The sequence below is a fragment of the Vipera ursinii genome, assembly GCF_947247035.1.
Source record: "Vipera ursinii genome assembly, chromosome: 3".
Classification (NCBI taxonomy): domain Eukaryota; kingdom Metazoa; phylum Chordata; class Lepidosauria; order Squamata; family Viperidae; genus Vipera; species Vipera ursinii.
Genome location: NC_139516.1, coordinates 105,741,133 through 105,764,501, shown reverse-complemented (window position 1 = coordinate 105,764,501; position 23,369 = coordinate 105,741,133). Strand labels below are relative to the sequence as shown.

General features: G+C 41.1%; 1 protein-coding gene across 5 annotated transcripts in view; it reads left to right on the top strand.

Moving 5' to 3' along the window:
• LOC310638234 (uncharacterized protein C1orf21) overlaps nt 1-23,369 on the top strand; it is a 279,715-nt gene that overhangs the window by 67,775 nt on the left and 188,571 nt on the right. For all 5 annotated transcript variants that reach the window (XM_083359102.1, XM_083359104.1, XM_083359103.1 and 2 more), the window contains exon 2: nt 8,423-8,644. In XM_083359102.1, coding sequence (XP_083215228.1) covers nt 8,551-8,644 — 94 coding nt within the window. In that variant the 5' untranslated portion in view covers nt 8,423-8,550. The remainder of the gene's footprint in view (nt 1-8,422; nt 8,645-23,369) is intronic.

The window sequence follows — 23,369 nt, the reverse complement described above, 5'->3', positions numbered from 1 at the left end:
GCCTGTTTAATCTGGCCCTCTTTAAATCCTTACTTTCTCAAGGCCAGTAGCACTATTCAACTTGGTCCTGAAAGTGTCCCTCAGGCTGAACCTTCCACCAGCCAGGGACCTACTAGTAAGGTCTTTTCAGAACCAATGTTTACCCAACAAGACATTCCCTGTCCGCCTCTTTTCCTCAAGGTAGTCCAAAGACAATGGGGAACACCAGGTACTTTTCCATCCCTGGGGGGGGGGGCTGATAAAAAAAGTTATTTGACATAGTAAATATGTATTAGCGCTTTTGAACGCAGACTGCACACTGGTTGAAAAACTAACATATCTATGTAAGGAAAAAAGAACTAATAAAAGCTTTTTTTAAAAAAAAGTTATTTGATATGGCTCCAGCACTGTCAGGGGTGCTAGCAGTCCCCACAGTAGATGAGCCCTTGGCACCATGGATTTCCTCTGTCACTGTGTCTGGAGCGGAGGTTCTGGAGTCAGAGGATAGGAAAAGAGAGCTTAATTTCCGCAGGACTCATCAAACCTCAGCATGGGTGGTAAAGGCAGGTACATCAACTTCCTTTTTCACCAGAATTTCACTCCTCGGGCTTCGCCAATTCCAGGCTAGGGTCCCACCAGAAGAGGTACGGAGGCACCAAGATTTAAGCAAAATTACTGGCTGCATCAGAATACATGGCTGACTCATCATTGCACGCAGCCAGATTTTCCTCCTGGGCATTAGCATCTAATGTTACCTCCCGCAGACTTCTGTGGCTCAGCAAGTGGCGGTGGGCCTCAGCCCCTTACAAGGGAGGCCAGTTATTGGGAGAGGCACTAAAGCCTTATCTGATTGAGAATAAGGATAAGCGTAAGGTCATGTCGCATTTTCTCAGGAGTGCAGACAGGGGAGCTACCCCTTATGCCCAGAAGCAGTCCTTTCGCTCAACTGACACAGGATCAGAATTCACTCATTACTCTGGTCCTTATCCTCCCAGACCAGAACGTCAGTTCAACAGATCTAGTAACAGGGACAGATTCAGGCAGCAATTTCAGGCCAAATGGCCCTTTTGAAGCGTGGGAGGCCATCCTTTCAGAAGGTCCAAAGTGACAGCAAAGGTGCCTCTCCCATAGGGGGCAGGTTGACTCGCTTTGCACACAAATGGAAGAACACCACTACAGATTTCTGGGTCCTCAACACCATCAGATTCAACCTGATTCTAGAGTTCAATCCACCACCACCACCACCACCCCAAGACATTTCGTCTCTTGCCCATCATCCAAAAATCTGGTCAAAAGAAGCCTCATGAAAGAGGCCATTCGACATCTGGAGATCCAGGTAATAGAACCGGTACCGGCAGGGCAGAAGGGATGGGGGTGCTCTACCATTTGGCCTGTCATCGGCCCCCAGAGCATTCACAAAGGTCCTGGCGGAACTGGCCGCACATCTGAGGACCATTCCGGTGCGTGTCCAGTGTTATCTGGACGACATCCTCATTCAATCCTCCTCAGTCCAATTGACTCAGTCAGAGCTGGAATTGCCCATCAAGACCCTCCAGGACCACAGGTTTTTAGTAAATTTTCAGAAAAGCCAGACAGTTCCCTCCATCTGCCTCCTTCACCTGGGCACGGCGATAGATACAAGGAAGTGCGAGGTTTACCTGTCTCAAGAACATTGGGACAGTATCTGATCCCTAGTCACCCAGATTCAAAGGGACGAGTAGTCACCCTAGCAATCCTTTCTCAACTGCTAGGAAAGATGGTTTCCTGCATAGCAGTTGTTCATTGGGCTCGACTCCATTCCAGGACCCTCCAATGATTCTTGCTCCCGTTCCAAAGACTAGGCATCAGTTCCTCCAACCACAGGGTAAGGGTCCTGTCACAGACCCTAAAATCCCTCCAGTGGTGGGTCTCCCCAGTGATGGCCAGGGGAACCTTATTCAAGGAGCCCAACCAACTCGTCCTAATATCGGATGCCAGTTTGTTCGGCTGGGGAGTGCACCTGCAATTCCAGATGACCCAGGGTCGGTAGTCCCAGTCAGATCTGAAGCACAACATAAACTGCTTGGAGCTCAGAGCTATACATCTGGCTCTATGCCACTTTCACCACACAGTGGCAAGGCAACACATTCTAGTCCTCACGGACAACGTCGTGGCAAAAGTCCATATCAACAGGCAAGGGGGTACCCACTCCAGGTCCCTCATGGCCGAGGCTCAATTATTAGGAACCTGGGCAGAGACCAACCTCTCGTCCCTCAAGGCGGAGCACATCTCAGGGGAGATGAACGGGCAAGCGAATTTCTTGAGTAGGGCAACAGTGGTCCACTACGAGTGGCGCCTGCACCTGGATCTCCTCAGGGAGATATCAGAGAGGTTCGGTCATCCAGAGCTGGACTTGTTCGCTACCCCTGCGAATTCCCAGCTCCTGGGATTCGTCTCCCGGTTCCTGTGTCCAGGGGTGGAAAGCATAGATGCCCTCCACAGCCCATGGCCCAGAGAGCTCCTGTATGCGTTCCCTCCTCTCCCTCTGATCCAGGCAGTTATCCAGGAGATACTGCAGGAACGGGCTGAGGTGATACTCATTGATCCCCACTGGCCAAGACGGCCATGGTATGGCGACCTTGTAGGTCTATCGATCTCTCCTCTTTGGAGGGTACCCCAAGATCGAATCTCCCTCAGCCAAGAGGTTCTACAACATCCAGAGCCTCAGTGGCTCCAGTTAACCACTGCCAGTTGAAAGGAGACTCCTAACAAAGGAGACCTAATCATCAGACCTGATTACCATGATTCAGGCTTTAAGACAGCCTGCAACTAATAGAATTTATGATTCCACATGGAAAAATTTCTGTAACTGGTGTGGGAGACAACAATTAGATCCAGCTACAATTCCTGTTCCAGTAATTTTGGATTATTTACTGTGCCCAACACAAGTCTCAGACAAGTTGCTGCCCTGTCCACGGTGCTCACATATGGCAACTCAGAACCCTTGGCTCAACACCCCATGGTACATTTCTTTATCAGGGGAGCAATCAACTGCAAACTGCCCATGGTTCACAGATATCCCTCTTGTAACCTGTCCAAGGTCTTACAGGCTTTCAGTTCACCTCCATTTGAGCCCATCAGAACCTCCACTCTACAGTTCTTGACACTCAAGGTCGCCTTCTTAGTAGCCGTCACATCGGCTAGGCACATCTCAGAATTGGCAGCACTCTCAATTAGAAATGACTTATGTATTTTTCATGGCAGGATGGTCTTACACTTTAGACCCCTCCTTCGTCCCCAGAATCAACTCATTGTTTCAACAGGGTGCAGGAGTTTGTGCTGCCGGATTTTTGTCCTGAGCAATCCCATGATTTGGAACGTAAATGGCACGCCTTGGCCATTCGTAGAGCCTTGCGTCGCTATATTAAGCGAACTGCCTCTTTTCGCAAACCTGAAACTCTATTTGTTTCATTCCAGCCCTCTTCAATGGGTCAGAAAGTGACTGCCTCTTCCATCGACAGATGGATTAGGGCTTGCATAGCAGGGGCAAAGCAGATGCACTCCTTGCCAGTCCTAAGGAGAATTACCGCACACTCCGCTCGCAGTGCTGCAACTTCAGCGGCGTGGGCGACACAGACATCAATAGAAGAGATATGCAAGGTGGTGACATGGTCGTCCTCTTCCCCATTTGTGAGGCATAAGTTACATAAGTTCGCCTCAACAGATGCTTCATTTGGCAGTGACAGATAGTGGGACACAGGCCCAGACTTCTTCCTGCCCATAGGAACAGTGGGGCTTTGGTATGTCCCATCTGTGGATTCTCCACTCGTCATGCTGGAGAAGGGCCGTTGTCATACCTGAACACCTTTTCTCAGCATGACAATAGAGAATCCACCCCCCCAGGGTCCATCTGGTCCTGTGTCTGGGGAAATTGAGCCACCACCTTGAATACTCATCAACTGCTGTGCCTTCGTCTTGACTGAGGATTCCTAGCCGGAGGAAGAGAGGCATGGCAAAGGTTGATTGACTTAGTCTCTAGGGCAGAAAGGCAAGATCAACCCATCTGTGGATTCTCCATCGTCATGCTGAGAAAAGGCGTTCAGGTAAGACAACACCCCTTTTCAGAAGAAGCTATCATCAGAGCCAGGAGAAGAGAGAATAAAAATCTATGGCAACAAAACCATACAATGACTGAACAGACTTTCAGTATGAAGTGTGAAAGAACAAGAAAAGATGTAGCAGTCAAAAATATCAAGAGATAAAGGAAATGAACAAGAAAATGAACATTACTAAAAATATGCATTCAAAAATCAAAAGAATTTGCAATAAAATTTAGGCCTAAGATGAATACCTAAAAATATTACGGAAGATATTTGATGTGGTTAAAGGAAGATTAAAAAATCATGCTGACAACTTATACAAATAGAATTATAAAGTGGAGCATTTGCAGAGCAAAAATGCATTTTAGAATTAGTTCTTGGGGAAAATGCGGAATAGAGGCAGTAGACCAGCAGTCAGATAGGACATTACCAGCCACAAATCTCCCTGAACTATGTATAACTTGGAATAGAAGAGGCAGTTAAAATACTAATAGTTTATTAGTGGGTGGGTGGGCTATTGTTTTTAATTTTTATTTTTGTTCTGTATTATGTTTTTATTGTCTGTAAGCCATCTAGAGATGATGCGAGTAGGCGGCTATATACATTTTCTAAATACATAAATAAACAGTAGCATGCCAACAAATATGGAATGAGGGATTGAGATAAATTGGTATATACAGTATATCTGTACTGAAGAAGAAGGAATCGAGAGAAGATATCAATTACACAATGTTTCTTCACATAAGCAGAATTTTGCTTAAGATCATGCTTGCAGAAACAAATCCTGCTATGAAAGAAGATTTTTGACAAGGCAGAAACACATGAGGTCAAATAACCAACAGAGGTTGAATATGAGGAAAGCAAAAACATTTAAATAGGTTGATCTTTTCTTCCTTGATTACAGCTAGACCTTTAACTTTGCTTGGGTCAGTACTCCAAGATTAATGGGATACATGATTATAGATCTGCAATATACTACAAATGACAATAAAAATGAATTTGCAGTGATTCAGTATGGAAAGTAAACTGAGACAAAGATGCATATTATCCCCATATCTCTTTTCCTTAGTGAATATATTATAAGAGTGGCAGTACTGGTGGCCTTACTTCGCTAAATGAAGGCAAAAAAGGATGCAAAAAACTCACTGAAATCACAATTAATAGCAACCAAAATGCCATGGGACTGGGATGTCTTGAGGACCATCTCTCCCCAGTTAAATCAGTCTGCTCTGCTCTGTTAGATCTGGTAGATAAGACATGCTGAAAGGTATCATCAACTAGGGACCTGCATCTGTTGAGTCCCAAGAGACATACCTTTGCTGCCGAAGTGCCTGCCTTATGGACTATTCTTCCCCCTGAAATTGTATTAGCTCCATCCAACTTTCGCTTCCACTGAATATAACAGGGAATTGTCTGCATAATTCTGTCCTTGGAGGTATAGATGCATCCTGGCATTTGAATATCTTTTCCAGGGTCTATCAGTTCCACCAAGTGCTAGTCGACAGCATGTTTTCTGATCCTAAATGGCAAAAGCTATCCACCACTTCGGTATTTTCATTGTCAGTTCTAAGGTTGGTTGCTGTGCCTGCTGTGATTAGTTTGGTCTTCTTTATATTTGATATTAGTCCCATTTTACTTACTGTATATAATAAGCCAATAAATACAATTAGTACACCATGATTTCATCTATGTGTTATACATTATAACTTAATGTAATATTTAGTCACAGCAAGCTATGGGATTGGTGTCACCCATCTCACCCAAGCATAACTGTAAGGAGATTAGAAACTATAATTTTTCATCAAATCCAGACACCTTGGTTAATTTTAAATGTTTCTATAATGAACCAGTGTCAGATCTTGCTTTATAAGGCTTCTTGTTTTTACAAGAGTACCATGTTTCAAGGATGTTTAAGTAAAAGTGAACACTTGAATTTTTTTGTGGCTGTTCTAGAGAAGGGAAGCTTGCTCTTTAATGATATATAACATTGTTTATTGTATTGCAACATAACCAATATTGATTATAATAGCAAACAATTTTATAGAAGTAAACCTAGCTTTTCCCTTCAGACTTTTATAGGCTCTATAAAAACAGATATAGGAAGAGCAGACCAAGTAAATACTGAAAAATTTATTATATAAGTGCAAGAATTACAAAAAGTAGGATTCGTTGAGTAGCTAAATCCCTCAAGTGTAAAATAGGAGACCTGAAAAATCTAGTTTATGGATTAATAATAGTACTCACAGGTCTGTGTGCTATTTTACATTATGCATACTGTAGGTATTTTCTAGAAGGAGCATATCTCACAAATTTGAATCTAAGGCAGGGGTGTCAAACTCAATTTCATTGAGGGCCACATCAGCATTGCGGTTGCCCTCAGGGGGCCAGGTGGGTGTGACCAGGATGGGCGTGGCCTACTGGGTGGGCGTGGCTGGAGTGCATGTGGCCTACTGGGTGGGCATGGCCAGCTCTACATCGTTCGCATCAAGGGTACCTATGGAGGCCTGGGCAGGAGTGGGACAGATCTGAGGGTCTCTGGCAGAAGGAGATGGGACCGGGGCAAGTGTCAAGGTATGGTCTACTGGAGGAGCCTCACTGTTCCTCTCAGGCCCCATGTTCCTCATGGGGGGGGTGGACAGTGGCGCAGAGGTCAAATGCCCAGCCCAGCCCTCAAGCACCCAAGGCACTAAGCCCAGCCCCACTTCCCCAAGGGGGCGCCCAGCTGCACTTACCTCCTCAAGGCTGCTGCTGCTGCTGTGCTTGCTCTCCTTCGCTAGGTTGCTCATGATGGGTATGAGGGCAAAGTCAAGAGGGAGGCCCACTCCCTCTCCATGTGAGGAGACCTGGCTTTGTATCCAAAGCTTCCTTAGCCATAGGATGGGAGACAACCCCCCCCAGGATAGGCCAGGAGGAGGGGGCAAGGGGATGGTGAAAGGGCAGCAGGGAAGGACTAAGGCAGGACTTCCCTCAGACCCTCCCTCTCCTTCCTTCCTTCCTTCCTTCCTTCCTTCCTTCCTTCCTTCCTTCCTTCCTTCCTTCCTTCCTTCAAGTGGTGGGAAAATATTTGAGGTGAGGGAGGGAGAAAAACAGGCAAGAAATGCAGCTGGGGAAGTGTCATCCTTTGTGTGGAATGAAGAAATGCACCATTGCCTGGAAGTGGCCAGCACGTGGCCCTCGCCTACTTCACATATCTGGCTTGGTGGGCTCTGGGGGAGGGGGATGCCATGGAGCAGTATGAGAGTCGATGTTACCCACGCAATGCTGTCCACCCTGGAGCCTGCCCAGTTTTGGCAGGCAGCGGGGTGCTCTCCTCACAGTGCTAAGAGGCTGAGCCAGGTGGCATGAATCTGAAGAGAAGCACAATGCTGCCCAGCCCCTAGCCTGCCCAAAGTAGGCAGGGCCATGTGCTGGCCACTTCCAGGCAATGGTGCATTTCTTCATTCGTCACAAAGGGTGATGCCTGCCCAGCGTGCGCCCAGTAGGCAGGGCCAATGCAGCAGGGGCTGGTCCCTCGCTGTTTCCAGATGGCCTTGTGGAGCTAACGCTGAATGTGTTTCAGCATAGATGGCCACCACGAAATTGTACATTGGCTCCCGGACGGCCTAGGCCAGGGACAAGGCAGTGGGGGCTGTTCCCTCACTGTTTCCAGGATGGGTTTGCGGGCCACATGAAACCACTTCATGGGCCTTATCCGGCCCCCGGGCCTTGTGTTTGACATGTCTGATCTAAGGGATTCTTTAGAAAGCCCATGCAACTTAAAATAATATCCATATACTGGTTATGATTAGCTGAAGTTCAGTCCATTATGTGGATTTATTCAGCAAGATGGTGATAGAGTAGAAATTTGATGCTAAGGTCTAATTTATTGGGGTGTATGGAATTGATCTTATTCAGTTATTCATAACCTTCTGAACAACTATTTACTCAACAATCTTTATCAATAATTCATCCATTTCCAAAAGTTGACATACATGATAACTGTGTGTTAGAAATGGAAATACTTTGTCATGGAATCATCATTTGCATGAAAATTCTGCAGATTTATCTCCTTGAAACACACATGGCTTATACATAGTGAAGGAATTGTTTAAGTGAAATAATTTCTTTATTTTGTGTGTTGTGATGAAGTTTGCTGATGAAAAGGAAGTTTTAGCCATTAAAGCAAAAGTATTTTTATATAATTTTATAGAGGTTAAATCATATAAATTATTTTTTCTGTAGATAAGAATGTATATAATAAGGAAAAGGACCACTAAGGAACATCCTTCTTTTTAAATATTGTAGTGTGGAACACAGTAGTAATAGCCATGTAGCTCATATACCTGTTGATGTTTTTTCCTTATTCCTCTTTTTTTGTATCACAGATTTTTAAAAGTGTCTTGACTACAAAGCTGGAAGGTGGATTATTTCCCCAAAAAACGCAAAGACCATGTGTGCATACCTGTAGAAATGGTTTGCGGCTTAGTCAAGCTGGAGTTGACTAAATGAAACTATGGGCTGTGCATCAGCCAAGCATGTTTCTGCTGTACAAAATGAAGAGGAAGCTCAGAAAGGGAAAAGCTACCAGAATGGAGATGTATTTGGTGGTGAGTTTTATTTATTGTGGATCTTTATTTTTCTTCACCCTTCTTACTTTCCTGTCTAAAATCTATTTGTTCATTGTTTCTCAACATTTAATTTCAGAGGATTTATTTTTGGAATGCAACTGGTAGTACTTTTGAAACAAGTAATCTCCCTGAAAATCTGTGCTGCTTTCTAGCTCCAGCTTCTCATTACAATGTTTATAAAAATGTGTTCAAACTATATGAATAGTCTTTGCAGATACCTGTTATTGCAACTCTTTTCTCTTTTGAGATATTTCTAGTTATTTGGGTTGGGGATTTTACTGCAGCTTTTGTTCCCATAAGGCCCTTTATCTTCTTCAGGAATAGAATAATAATACAAAAATAAGAATATGCATAAGTTTTCATATATTTTTCTAGACAGTACTTTTTTCCTTTTAAAATGTATGTTATTTTGGCCCAAAATTGTGTGCTTGTGTGTGTGTGTGTGTGTGTGTGTGTGTGTGTGTTGTTTGTCCACAATGTAGAACATAAACATTCCTGATGAGTTGTTCCTTAGGATCTTCTTAAATTGCAAATAAATAGAATAGAATAGAATAGAATAGAATAGAATAGAATAGAATAGAATAGAATAGAATAGAATAACTTTATTGTCACTTTGAATGCACACTAATCAGCATACATTAAAATGAAATTTCATTGCATTCAACTCTCAAAGGGTGACCACCTCTGATGTACACTACATAAATATGACAAAAATAAAAAAATAAAAAATATAGAATTATGCATATACCCACATATATTATATGACACAGAATAAGGTAAATAATAAGATATATTTTCAATGAATTGTTGAAATTGATAATATTTCTCAAAGTTAAATGAAAAAGGGATAAACATTCCAAATAGGGATTAATGATTAATTCTGTATTTTTTCAAAGTCTCAGTATATATACTTGTTTAGACTACTATTCCAGATAAACAGGATACCTGTCACCTATTGAAGGGAAGATGATGATTGATACATTACTATATGAACTGATACATTACTATAAATGTTACTAAAAGTAACTATTACTAAGAATAACTTCAAGTACATAGCATACAAGGGATATTAAACATTGTTGTTCATTGAAATTGGTCACTAATAGTAGTATAAAAAGCCTGGGAAATATGAAGCAATTGGGATCCAGGAACATACGTATATAATACTTCCTTTTTAAAATCCTTTATTTAGAAATAAATAAAGGGACACTTGTGCTGATGTCCATCACATTCCTGCTGGCCATAAAGTTATTAAGAGTTAGAGCTGCAATTCAGCTCTCCTGCTCTCCAGATGGTGCAGAAATATTAGGTACTCAATAATGGAGAATATAACCAGGAAAAATTACTTTTTCAATATTCTCTGCCCAGTGTATTGTAGAGCTTTTTCTTAACCTGCTTTAATGTCTTCCTCTCTGTGGTATTGGAGGAAAGCAAAATGTGTCCTGGAGAAACCTAAGATACTAGGCTACAAATTCTTCCAATCTCCTTTCTACAGCAAACTGAGTCTTAACCTTATAACCTGGCTTTCTAACATAAGTTCAGCCTGTTTGAAAATAATCTCATTTGTTTTGTTTTTTTATTTTCATAATGGGATCTTACTATCTCTAGGATAGATAAAAAATTTCTTTCAGCTGTCATTGCTTTATGCAGAAAATTAAACCTCATATATATAAACATAAACACATTCTATGCCATTTTACTTTTTCTGCTGTGTCTCATTTGTTACAAATGATCACAAAAAGATGCACATTCTCTTAACAGTTTAGTCCTTGATGTGTTAGTATTTCAATACTTTAATCATAAAATAGTTTTTAAATTTAGTTTTAAATATTTAGATTTTTGGTATTTTATTTTTGTCTATAGCCTTTAAAAGATTAAACCACTGTATTCTGTTGATCTAGAAAATTTTTATCTTCTTACACATATTATATAAATACTTGTTAGTCACTCTAGTAAAGTACTATCACACTCCTGTTGCTTTAAGACATAATAAACAGTAGGAACAAATTTGTTAGCCACTGAATCAAAAGTAAACAAAGAAGCAACACCGTGTACAATAAATATTCTAACTCTCATCTTATAAAAATGCCAGTGTTCCTGTAAGAAAGATTTTTTTGCAGCAGGATAGGAAAATGGGAAAAGTACAATTTGTTTTTGTTTTCTGCATGATCTTCCCATCTCTATTTAAAATTGACTTAATTTATGAATTACCAATGTTTTCCTGTACAGATAGTCTGGAATTTTGGTTCTAAGTCATGATGATCCTAATATGAAGCACCTGTATTACCAGGCCCAATTTTATTATCATTTCATGGAGATTGCTAAGTGAATCATGTCATAAATGCAAACCCATTTTCTTAAATGGAATTTTTTTGCCAGAAACCAGCAAACTGACAGAAAATGATAAAAAAAACATTACAAACTGGGGTCATTTTGCTACAGGATGCTGCAGCCAGTCATAAATGTGAGCTGGTTGCCAAGTGCCTGAAATATGGTCATGTGATCCCAGGGCAGATATGGCAGCAGATATTTTGCAATGGCCAGAAGTGCTTTATGGGGCATACAGCACCCTTTCTGCTGCTGTTGTAACTGGGAACAGTTATTAAATTACTGGTCATAAATTAAGGACTTCCTGTATAGATATCACTTTATAAACCAGGACTTAGAAAGTTCACACTTACAGGATTTTAATGACCAAAAATATTATGAGATCATCAAAAATTACAAAATGTTAATAATTTCTACTCACCTATTCAGTATTCTATATTTGGACAAAGGTGGAAAAAATAGAAGTATGTCAAATAAGTCTGCTGAATCTGTCATCTATTGATTTAGGACAGCACTCTTTTAACTTTCCCTGAACTTTGATAATGAGATTACTTCCCCCGTTGTGATGGGGGCCATGAAGATTTGAGAGGAAAATATACTCAACTTTGTTTGTTGCTAGCTTTCATTGACATTGAACAATAATGCAATAAGTGGCTTTCTCCTCCAGGGCATTAGTATATTGCCAAATAAGCATTAAGTCTTATTCCCTCCATAAACCAGGAGCATCTTACTGAGTGTGTATATATAATTCAATTCTTAATATTTCAGTGTGTTCACTTATTGACTGGATCAGATTCACTGGCAGAGGAATTCTAGTAGTAAAGTTGTAAGATCCAAAGTTCGAGGGTCTCTTATTCAAACCTATGCTGGGTTAATGCTGGTAGGAAAGATAGAAGGGTGGATTTCTATGAAGATTCTCAGTCATTCAGATCACGGTTGTCCCAAAGGTGCTTTTTCAAAAGACAACACGACTTTGTTTTTCCTTGAAGACATTTTGCTTCTCAATTCAATTTATTTGTTTGCGGTCACAGACCAAAGTACAAATACAACAAAAGAAAAACATGGAAAAAGTAAAATCATAGACAATTGGACACCAGAAGCCTTGGCTCAGGGGAATTATGACATTCTCCTCTAATAGTTACAGCTCTTTAAAAAAATTTAGAGACCTGAGAAGTAATATATGAGGAGCCATCCCCTAAACAATATAAGACCAAATTACTAGCATTGCGACCAGAAGGGTCTATTTTAAGGAGAGACAGTAATTTAGTTCTGCCTGCGTTATACATAGGGCAGTATAAAAAGACATGCTCCACAGTTTCAACCTCAGCCTATCACAGGGGCATAATCGCTCGCTAATTGGGAGCCACATTTTGCTTCTCATCCTAGAAGCTTCTTCAATTCTGTCAGAACTGAAGAAGCTTCTTGGATGAGAAGCGAAACATCTTCAAGGAAAAACAAAAAATGCCCAGTTGCCTTTTGAAAAAGCATCTTTGGGACATAGAAGGGTGATGCATTTTTCTTTTAAAATATATTGTCTTTGGTGGCGTTAAAGTAATTTTTATCTATTAATGCAAATGGAGAAAATAATCTCTTTCCATCTGCAATTCTTCATCCTCTGACTCCAAGACTCTGAAGCAACATATGCTTCCAGACCATTTCCTTTTGATGATCTCTGTTGGAACTATAATGCTGGAAAAGTATGGAACACAGAACATTCCATTACATCATGGAATGAACTTGAAAAGAAAGAGATCTGAAATATCCTATCACACTTAGAGTACCTTTCCAAGGACCAAAGAACAGAGTACTTGCTGTTAAAAATATAAGAGAAGTGTTAGTTATATGTAGATTTGGGTAGCTTTCTGTTCTTAAAACTCAATATTTTGGAAGGTGGAGCCTGCTTTAAGTTTTGTTTTTAAGCATAAGAAATGCTTGAAATCAGTTTGCAAGTTTCCATGAAATATAACTTAGAGTTTTAAAATCTACAAAGTATTCTAAATAACTCTATAAAGTTTCCTATGAAAAATAAATAAATTAGAAAACATACTGTGATTACTTCTGGTGGTAATTGGGATGGGGTGGTTTTATTTTTATGCAAGAAAATGGCTAAGGTTCAGCTTTTCTCTAGTAGAATTTTAAAATATTAAGTATTTCATCTATTTAAAGCCATTTCATAATCATAACAGTAAAGGTGGAAGTGACCTTAGAGGTCATCTAGTCCAACCCCCTGCTCAGGCAGGAAACCCTATACCATTTCAGACAAATGGCTGTCCAGCCTCTTCTTAAAAACTTCCAGTGTTGGAGCGTTTACAGCTTCTGGAGGCAGGTTGTTCCACTGGTTAATTGTTCTAACTGTCAGGAAGTTTCTCCTTACTTCTAGGTTGCTTCTCTCCTTGATTAGTTTCCATCCATTGCTTCTTGTCCTGCCTTCGGGTGCTTTGGAGAATAGCTTGCCTCCCTCTTCTTTGTGGCAGCCCCTGAGATATTGGAACACTGCTATCATGTCACCCCTAGTCCTTCTCTTCATTAAACTAGACATACCAATTCCAGCAGCCGTTCCTTATATGTTTTAGCCTCCAGACCTCTAATCATCTTTGTTGCTCTTCTCTGTACTCTTTCCAGGGTCTCAACATCTTTTTTACATCGTGGTGACCAAAACTGGATGCAGTATTCGAAGTGTGGCCTTACCACATTTGCAGCATTGTAAAGTGGTATTAATACTTCACATGATCTTGATTCTATCCCTCTGTTAATGCAGCCTAGCACGGTGTTGGCTTTTTTGGCAGCTGCAGCACACTGCTGGCTCATATTGAAGTGATTGTCCACTAGGGCTCTGAGATCCCTCTCACAGTTACTACTATTGAGCAAGGTACCCCCTATACTATACCTGTACATTTGGTTTTTCTTGCCTAAATGTACAGGTGAAACTCGAAAAATTAGAATATTGTACAAAAGTTCATTTATTTCAGTAATGCAACTTAAAATGGGAAACTAATATATGAGATAGACTCATTACATGCAAAGCAAGATAGTTCAAGCTGTGATTTGTCATAATTGTGATGATTATGGCTTACAGCTCATGAAAACCCCAAATCCATAATCTCAGTAAATTAGAATATTGTGAAAAGGTGCAATATTCTAGGCTCAAAGTGTCCCACTCTAATCAGCTAATTAAGCAATAACACCTGCAAAGGGTTCCTGAGCCTTTAAATGGTCTCTCAGTCTGGTTCAGGAGGAATCACAATCATGGGGAAAACTGCTGACGTGACAGTTGTGCAGAAAACCATCATTGACACCCTCCATAAGGAGGGAAAGCCTCAAAAGGTAATTGCAAAAGATGTTGGATATTCCCCAAGTGCTGTATAAAAGCACATTAATAGAACGTTATGTGGAAGGGAAAAGTGTGGAAGTAAAAGGTGCACAAGCAGCAGGGATGACCGCAGCCTGGAGAGGATTGTCAGGAAAAGGCCATTCAAAAGTGTTGGGGACTTTCACAAGGAGTGGACTGAGGCTGGAGTCAGTGCATCAAGAGCCACCACACACAGACGGATCCTGGACATGGGCTTCAAATGTCGCATTCCTCTTGTCAAGCCGCTCCTGAACAACAAACAACGTCAGAAGCGTCTTACCTGGGCTAAAGAAAAACAGACCTGGTCTGTTGCTCAGTGGTCCAAAGTCCTCTTTTCTGTTGAGAGCAACTTTTGCATCTCATTTGGAAACCAAGGACCCAGAGTCTGGAGGAAGAATGGAGAGGTACACACTGCAAGATGCTTGAAGTCCAGTGTGAAGTTTCCACAGTCTGTGTTGATTTGGGGAGCCATGTCATCTGCTGGTGTTGGTCCACTGTGCTTCATTAAGTCCAGGGTCAACGCAGCCGTCTACCAGGAGATTTTGGAGCACTTCATGCTTCCTTCCACAGATGAGCTTTATGGGGATGCTGACTTCATTTTCCAGCAGGACTTGGCACCTGCCTACACTGCCAAAAGCACCAAAACCTGGTTCAATGACCGTGGGATTACTGTGCTTGATAGGCCAGCAAACTCGCCGACCTGAACCCCATAGAAAATCTATGGGGCATTGCCAAGAGAAAGATGAGAGACATGAGACCGAACAATGCAGAAGAGCTGAAGGCCGCTATTGAAGCATCCTGGTCTTCCATAACACCTCAGCAGTGCCACAGGCTGATAGCTTCCATGCCACACCGCATTGAGGCAGTAATTGCTGCAAAAGGGGCCCAAACCAAGTACTGAGTACATATGCATGCTTATACTTTTCAGAGATCTGATTTTTTTTATATTTTTTTATTTTTTTTTTATTACATTTATATCCCGCCCTTCTCCGAAGACTCAGGGCGGCTTACAAGTTTAGCAGTAGCCTTCATTCTATGCATATGCCTGCTTATTAGGGCTTTCACACACACACCCCAAGCGGCATTATTACAAAGTCAGCTTATTGCCCCCAACAATCTGGGTCCTCATTTTACCTACCTTGGAAGGATGGAAGGCTGAGTCAACCTTGAGCCTGGTGGGATGCGAACCTGCACTAATTGCAGGCAGCTGGTGTTACTTAAGGAGGCATCAGCCCACTGCTCCACCAAGGCTCTATTGTTCTATGTACACTCCTTGTTTTATTGATTGCATGTAATATTCTAATTTTCTGAGCTGTAAGCCATAATCATCACAATTATGACAAATCACGGCTTGAACTATCCTGCTTTGCATGTAATGAGTCTATCTCATATATTAGTTTCCCCTTTTAAGTTGCATTACTGAAATAAATGAACTTTTGCACGATATTCTAATTTTTTGAGTTTCACCTGTAGAACCTTACTTTTTTTTCACCATTGGATTTCATTTTGTTAGATAGCGCCCAGTGTTCAAGTCTGTCCAGATCCTCCTGTATCTTAAGCCTGTCTTCTGGAGTGTTGGTTATTCCTGCCAGCTTGGTGTCATCTGCAAATTTGATGTGTTCCCCATCTATCCCCTCGTTCAAATTGTTGATGAAGATGTTGAAGAGCACTGGGCCCAGAACAGAGCCCTGGGGCACCCCACTACACACTTCCCTCCATGTAGATGCAGTTCCATTGAGGACCACACACTGAGTACAGCCTGTCAGCCAGCTACGAATCCATCTGGTGGTGATGCTATCTAACCTACATTTTTCTATCTTATCAAGTAGTAGGTTGTGATCTACTTTATCAAATGCCTTACTGAAGTCCAAGTAAATTATATCCACAGCATTCCTCTGGTCCACTAATTTTGTCACTTAGTCAAAGAATGCAATAAGATTTGTCTGGCATGATCTGTTTTTGACAAACCCATGTTGGCTTTTAGTAATGACTTTGATTGCCTCTAGGTGTTCGCTGATTCGTTGTTTGATTATCTTTTCCAGAATCTTCCCAGGTATTGAGGTCAGGCTGATAGGTCTGTAATTTCCTGGATCCATTTTTTTTCCTTTTTTGAAGATGGGAACTACATCAGCTCTTTTCCAGTCCTCTGGTAGTTCCCCAGTGCTCCAGGATCTTTGAAAAATATAGTTCAGTGGTTCTGAGATCACATCTGCCAGTTCCTTGAGAACCTTTGGGTGTAATCCATCTGGTCCTGGTGATTTGAACTCGTCTAGGCTGGACAGGTACTCACTTACCATTTTCTTGCCTATCTTAACTTGTGTTTCTATTCTGTTTTTTATGGCATTATTTTTGATAGATTGGTCTGTTTTTTCCCTTTCTGTAAAGACAGATGCAAAAAACGAGTTAAATAGTTCTGCTTTCTCTCTGTTGCTTGTCACCTTCTTGCCACTTTCACCCACTAATGGACCAATCACTTCCTTCACTTTTTTCTTGTTTTTTTTTACATGTTGAAGCTTTTTTTTGTTATTTTTGACTTTGGTCACAAGCCTTAGTTCATTTTGAGCCTTAGCTTTCCTCACTTGGTCTTTGCAGGCTCGGGCTATTTGCTGATATTCTGACTTAGTTATGTGCCCCTCTTTCCACTTTCTATACTTGTCCTTTTTATCTTTCAATTTATCAGAGAGTGTTGCACTGAACTAAGCCAGACATTCTTAGATACAAGGATGTACCACTGCTGTTTATGATTATTAGTTATATAAGCTGAAATGCAGTTTGAATGCTATGGAGATCCAAACAGATCCAATCAGGGTCTCTGCTCCTTATCTGGTCCACCCCCAACAGACGTACAGAATGTAGCACCTCCCAACAGCTCTGGGCAGCTAAAATGCAGTTTGAATGCAATGGAGATCCAAACAGATCCAATCAGGGTTTCTGCTCCTTATCTGGTCCACCTCCAACAGACTTACAGAATGTAGCACCTCCCAGCAGCTCTGGGCAGCTGAAATGAGTTTGAATGCTATGGAGATCCAAACAGATCCAATCAGAGTCTCTGCTCCTTATCTGGTCCACCCCGAACAGACTTACAGAATGTAGCACCTCCCAACAGTTGAAATGCAGTTTGAATGCTGTGGAGATCCAAACAGATCCTAGTGACTACCTAGGGCCGTGGTGGCGAACCTATGGCACGCGTGCCACAGGTGGCACGCAGAGCCCTCTCTGTGGGCACGTGCGGCGTCACCCCAGTCCTAGGCCTTCAGCTGGGTTTTATAAAACCTTTTCGCTTTAGGCCTCTGCCGCTGTGTGCAAAAAAAAAGGTTCAATCAATCAATTTCAGCTTCTCACGGGGAAAAAAAAGATCTCACAAAGTTGGAATTGATTGACTGAACTTTTTAGTCCTACTCAATCTGCCGTTACCACCGCAGCCATGCCCACCTGGCAGTACATAAGTGGGTTTTGGGTTGCAGTTTGGGCACTCGGTCTCTAAAAGATTCAACATCACTGACCTAGGAGAATTAAAGCATTAAAAGAACAACTATAAATCTAATTGGATGTATATGTTCCTGAAACTTGGGGACCAAAAATGTTCCTATTTTTACAGTATTGGAGACTCTTGCTTTTATCTACAAAAAAGAAATAAAACTGGAAAAAGGATTATAAAAATTTTGGACTTAAAAAACCTTAAACAGCATCAGTGACATTTTGTGGCAAAGTTTGGTATTACAACTTGTTATTTCTTAAAAGAGACTTGGCTCGAAGCCCAGACCTTGGATAAGACTCTTTTGACCTTGGCACCACCTGTGAGAGACTCAGCTGTAAGAGAACAGCTGGGCGGCATGACTGGCCTACTTGAACTGTGAATGTAAACCTTTACTCACTTTCAGACTTTTATGTGGGAAATTGCCTCACTATCTCTTTATTTGAGGAATATTGGTCACTATATGAGATGATGAAATACCTTGGACTATAAAATCTTGCTTGACAAATGACTTCTACTATAAAGACTATTTATAAACACGTGAAAGAGATGGATGAAGACTAGGAAAAAATTCTTTCCATGTTGAAAGCAATACATGAAGCCATTCTTTCAGCTTGTGATAAAATAAGACCTAACATAAAAGATCAAGACGCCAGCTTAGATACACAAACCCAAACTTTGACTACAACCAAAGAACTAACAACGCAGAAGATAACAGAAGAAGTGGAACAATCAAATATTAAGACAGAGGACTCAATTGACCAACAAATGCAGTTAATGGAAAATCCAGAAAAGAGAGTGACAACACTGAAAATGGAAAAGACCTTCCATATAAATCAGAAGAAATTTGAGAAAGAAGAACAGATTGAATAAAAGATAAAACATATCAAGGCAAGTATGGGGAACTGGAATAATAGGGAGACAACTTAATGAATACAAATGGGCTAGCTAGTCTTTCCAAAAAAAGGCAATTAAATGGTCTCCTTTATTTCAAATAACGTATATAATAATAGAGGGAGATCTATTTATTGATCTAAAAGCACTGATATGGAAGCCTAGTTGGCAAAGGAAGAAACACAGGCTGAAGAAAGTTGGGGTTTTGATTTATTAGAGAGGATTTCATATTATTAATTAGAGGGTTAAAGGGAGAAGTTGAGATAAGGGGAATTCTGGCCATTAGATTTAAAATATTTGGAAATTAGTTGAAATTAAAGACTTTATCTGTTTAATATTTAAAAATTAGACCTAAAAGGGAAAAATATTATGAATATGTTTGATTTATTGACTAACCCAGGTAATATATATAATGGTTTTGATTTATTAAAGGGGATATTGTATTAATAAGTAGATGATTTAATATGGTGGGAAATAGATAACTCTTAGGAAATAGAACAAGATTATATTCAAATAGATAAAATATGTATTTTGGATATTAGATTATGTTATGAATTGAGATAAGGGAAATCTTGGTCTGAAAAGCCTGAAAATTATAAATATCAAAGGTTAAACTGGAATACTGATGAGAAACTAAAAATTGGGGGGGAAAATAACAGGATATGGATTTTTTATGAAAACTTTATGTAATTAAGGTATGTATAAGCTAAAAAAATTATTGATAAATGTAATAATGATGTTTTTACTGAGTTGATATAATAAGAACTGTATTAGCTTAAATATGAGACAGTAAATATTAAGGGAAAAAGAGAAGAAATATTTGATGTTGTAACTTGAGATTTGTTCTAAAGATTTTGTTATCGAACTATTGACTAACCCAGCCAGCACATTGCTTTTTAAATACTTAAATGTAAAATTGGAAAATTAATATTATATACAGTCATGGCCGAAATTGTTGGCACCCCAGAAATTTTTCCAGAAAATCAAGTATTTCTCATAGAAAAGTATTGCAGGAACACATGTTTTGCTATACACAGGTTTATTCCCTTTGTGTTTATTGGAACACAACAAAAAAGGGAGGAAAAAAAGCAAATTGGACATAATGTCAAACAAAACTCCAAAAATGGGCTGGACAAAATTATTGGCACCCTTTCAAAATTGTGGGTAAACAAGATTGTTTCAAGCATGTGATGCTCCTTTAAACTTACCTGGGGCAAGTAACAGGTGTGGGCAATATAAAAATCACACCTGAAAGCAGATAAAAAGGAGAGAAGTTCACTTAGTCTTTGCATTGTGTGTCTGTGTGTGTCACACTAAGCATGGACAACAGAAAGAGGAGAAGAGAACTGTCTGAGGACTTGAGAACCAAAAATGTGGACAAATATCAACAATCTCAAGGTTACAAGTCCATCTCCAGAGATCTAGATTTGCCTTTGTCCACAGTGCACAACATTATCAAGAAGTTTGCAACGCATGGCACTGTAGCGAATCTCCCTGGTCGTGGACAGAAGAGAAAAATTGATGAAAGGTTGCAACGCAGGATAGTCCGGATGGTGGATAAGCAGCCCCAAACAAGTTCCAAAGGAATGCAAGCTGTCCTGCAGGCTCAGGGAGCATCAGTGTCAGCGCAAACAATCCGTCAACATTTAAATGAAATGAAACGCTATGGCAGGAGACCCAGGAGGACCCCACTGCTGACACAGAGACATAAAAAAGCAAAATTACAGTTTGCCAAAATGTACTTGAGTAAGCCAAAATCCTTCTGGGAAAACGGCTTGTGGACAGATGAGACCAAGATAGAGCTTTTTGGTAAAGCACATCATTCTACTGTTTACTGAAAACGAAATGAGGCCTACAAAGAAAAGAACACAGTACCTACAGTGAAATATGGTGGAGGTTCAATGATGTTTTGGGGTTGTTTTGCTGCCTCTGGCACTGGGTGCCTTGAATGTGTGCAAGGCATCATGAAATCTGAGGATTACCAAAGGATTTTGGGTTGCACTGTAGAGCCCAGTGTCAGAAAGCTGGGTTTGCGTCCGAGATCTTGGGTCTTCCAGCAGGACAGTGACCCCAAACATACATCAAAAAGCACCCAGAAATGGATGGCAAGAAAGCGCTGGAGAGTTCTGAAGTGGCCAGCAATGAGTCCAGATCTGAATCCCATTGAACACCTGTGGAGAGATCTTAAAATTGCTGTTGGAAAAAGGTGCCCTTCCAATAAGAGAGATCTGGAGCAGTTTGCAAAGGAAGAGTAGTCCAAAATTCCTGGTGAGAGGTGTAAGAAGCTTATTGATGGTTATAGGAAGCAACTAATTTCAGTTATTTTTTCCAAAAGGTGTGCAACCAAATATTAAGTTAAGGGTGCCAATAATTTTGTCCGGCCCATTTTTGCAGTTTTGTTTGACATTATGTCCAATTTGCTTTTTTTCCTCCCTTTTTTGTTGTGTTCCAATACACACAAAGGGAATAAACCTGTGTATAGCAAAACGTGTTCCTGCAATACTTTTCTGTGAGAAATACTTGATTTTCTGGAAAAATTTCTGGGGTGCCAACAATTTTGGCCATGACTGTATAAAAAAAGAAATTTGTTGTGAGGACAACACTGATTATACAAAGGAAAACGTAATTGTATATAGGACAGAGAAACTTTATGACTAGAGGACTGGAAAATAATGTGATCTCCTTCAACGGAAGAAGCCACTCTTACACCATTCCTACACTGATTTTTTTTCATTAGTGCACTTTTCTGGAGTCCAGGTAGACCTCTCAAAATGAGAGGTAGAAAAGGTGATATTAGCAGTGTTCACCAGGGTTTGATAGCAGCCTTGCCCTGCTTGCCCTTGGCCGGCGCTGCCCGCCCCACTTTTTGCAAGCCTTGTTATGCTGCTGCCGGCTTCCAACAGTGGGAGGCTCAAGGACAAGCTTTGGCGCATCTTCCATCCCTCCCGTGTGAAGGGCACCTTCCTGCCCCGTGGTCCACAGCAGCATTGTTGGCACGCATGGATCGACTGTGAGTGAATGCGAGGTGTTTCTGTTGCTGGAATAAAGCTTATTAAATGAGCTGGCAACCTCCAAGTATTGTTGATAGATCTTCCCCAACTTTCCTCCGGTGCTTCATAAAGAGTTAAGTGGGCATCAGGTTTCTTGGTAAAAATGGATTAGGAAGGAAGGAAGGAAGGAAAGGAAGGAAAGGAAGGAAAGGAAGGAAGGAAGGAAGGAAGGAAGGAAGGAAGGAAGGAAGGAAGGAAGGAAGGAAGGAAGGAAATGACAATGGGAAGGAAGGAAGGAAGGAAGGAAGGAAGGAAGGAAGGAAATGACAATGGGAGGGAGGGAGGGAAAGAGGAAAGGACAGGGAGGGAGGGAAGGAAGGAAAGAAGGAAGGGACAATGGGAGAGAGGGAGAGAAATAGAGAGAGGGAGAGAAAGGGAGAGAGAGAGAAAGGGAGAGAGAAATAGAGCGGGAGAGGGAGAAAGGGAGAGAGAAGGAGAGAGGGAGGGAGAGAAAAAAGGGAGAGAGAGAAATAAATGGAAAGAAAGGGAGGGAGGGAGAGAGAAGGAGAGAGAAAGGGAGGGAGAGAGAGAAAGAGGGAGAGAAAGAGGGAGAGAGAGAGATTAAATTAGTAACATGGTGGTTAAGTGAATCTGGTTTTCCCACTAACTGCTTGTCAGAAGGTTGCAAAAGGCGATCACATGATCCTGGAACAATGTGATCATCATAAATAAGAATCGGTTGCAAAGCATCCGAATGTAAATCACATGACCCTGAGGATGCTGCAACGGTCATAAGTGTGAAAAATGGTCATAAGTCACTGTTTTCAGTGCCGTTGTAACTTTGAACAGTCACTAAGCAAATTGTTATAAGTCAAGGACTACCTGTACTTTATCATTTTTTTCCTTTTTTTTTTGGTCAAGGTTTTGACACCTTGCTGGGCAACTGGTGGTACTCGGACATTGCCTTATCCTAAAAGTGGTACAATGGGTGAAAAGGTTGAAAAGCCCTGAATTAGAGGCCAACGTGAATCTCTATGGGAATGCTATCCAGAAGGCTAATGATGTGACACAGAAGATACTTTTCCTAGTCTGATTAGATGCTTGATCAATGGAACCCCAAACAAGCTTGTCTTGTCTCTTGTCTGTTTGCACAAGACAGGTAAACTGTATGGGAGACAAGTGATTTACTTAAATCAGGGGTGTCAAACTCGCAACATCATGTGAGCGCAGTTTCGACATGATGCATCCAGCCCGCGGGCTGGCAGTTTGACACCCCTGCCTTGACATTATAGATAATAACCAATGACTTAAGTTACATCTGGAAGCTTACTGGCAACCACTGCAATTTATAAACCCCAAGAGTTGCATGAACAGTGAGCACTGCTAATGCTGCTGCATTCTTAACCAGCTAGAGCTTCTAAATGGTCTTCAGAGGTAGCCTCATATAGAGTGTAAGATGACCAGGACATGAAAGACTGTAAGGGGAAGCCTTTTAGACCAAGGATAAGGACAACTGATGCTTGAATTGGACTTGTGCAAAGATTTCTATGTCACAGTTGCTACTTTTTCCTTGAGCAGCAACTAAGAGTTCAAAAGAGCCCTGGATTACACACAGTCCTAAATCATCAAGAACAACCATATTCAGGACCAAAGATGGACTTGGATGTC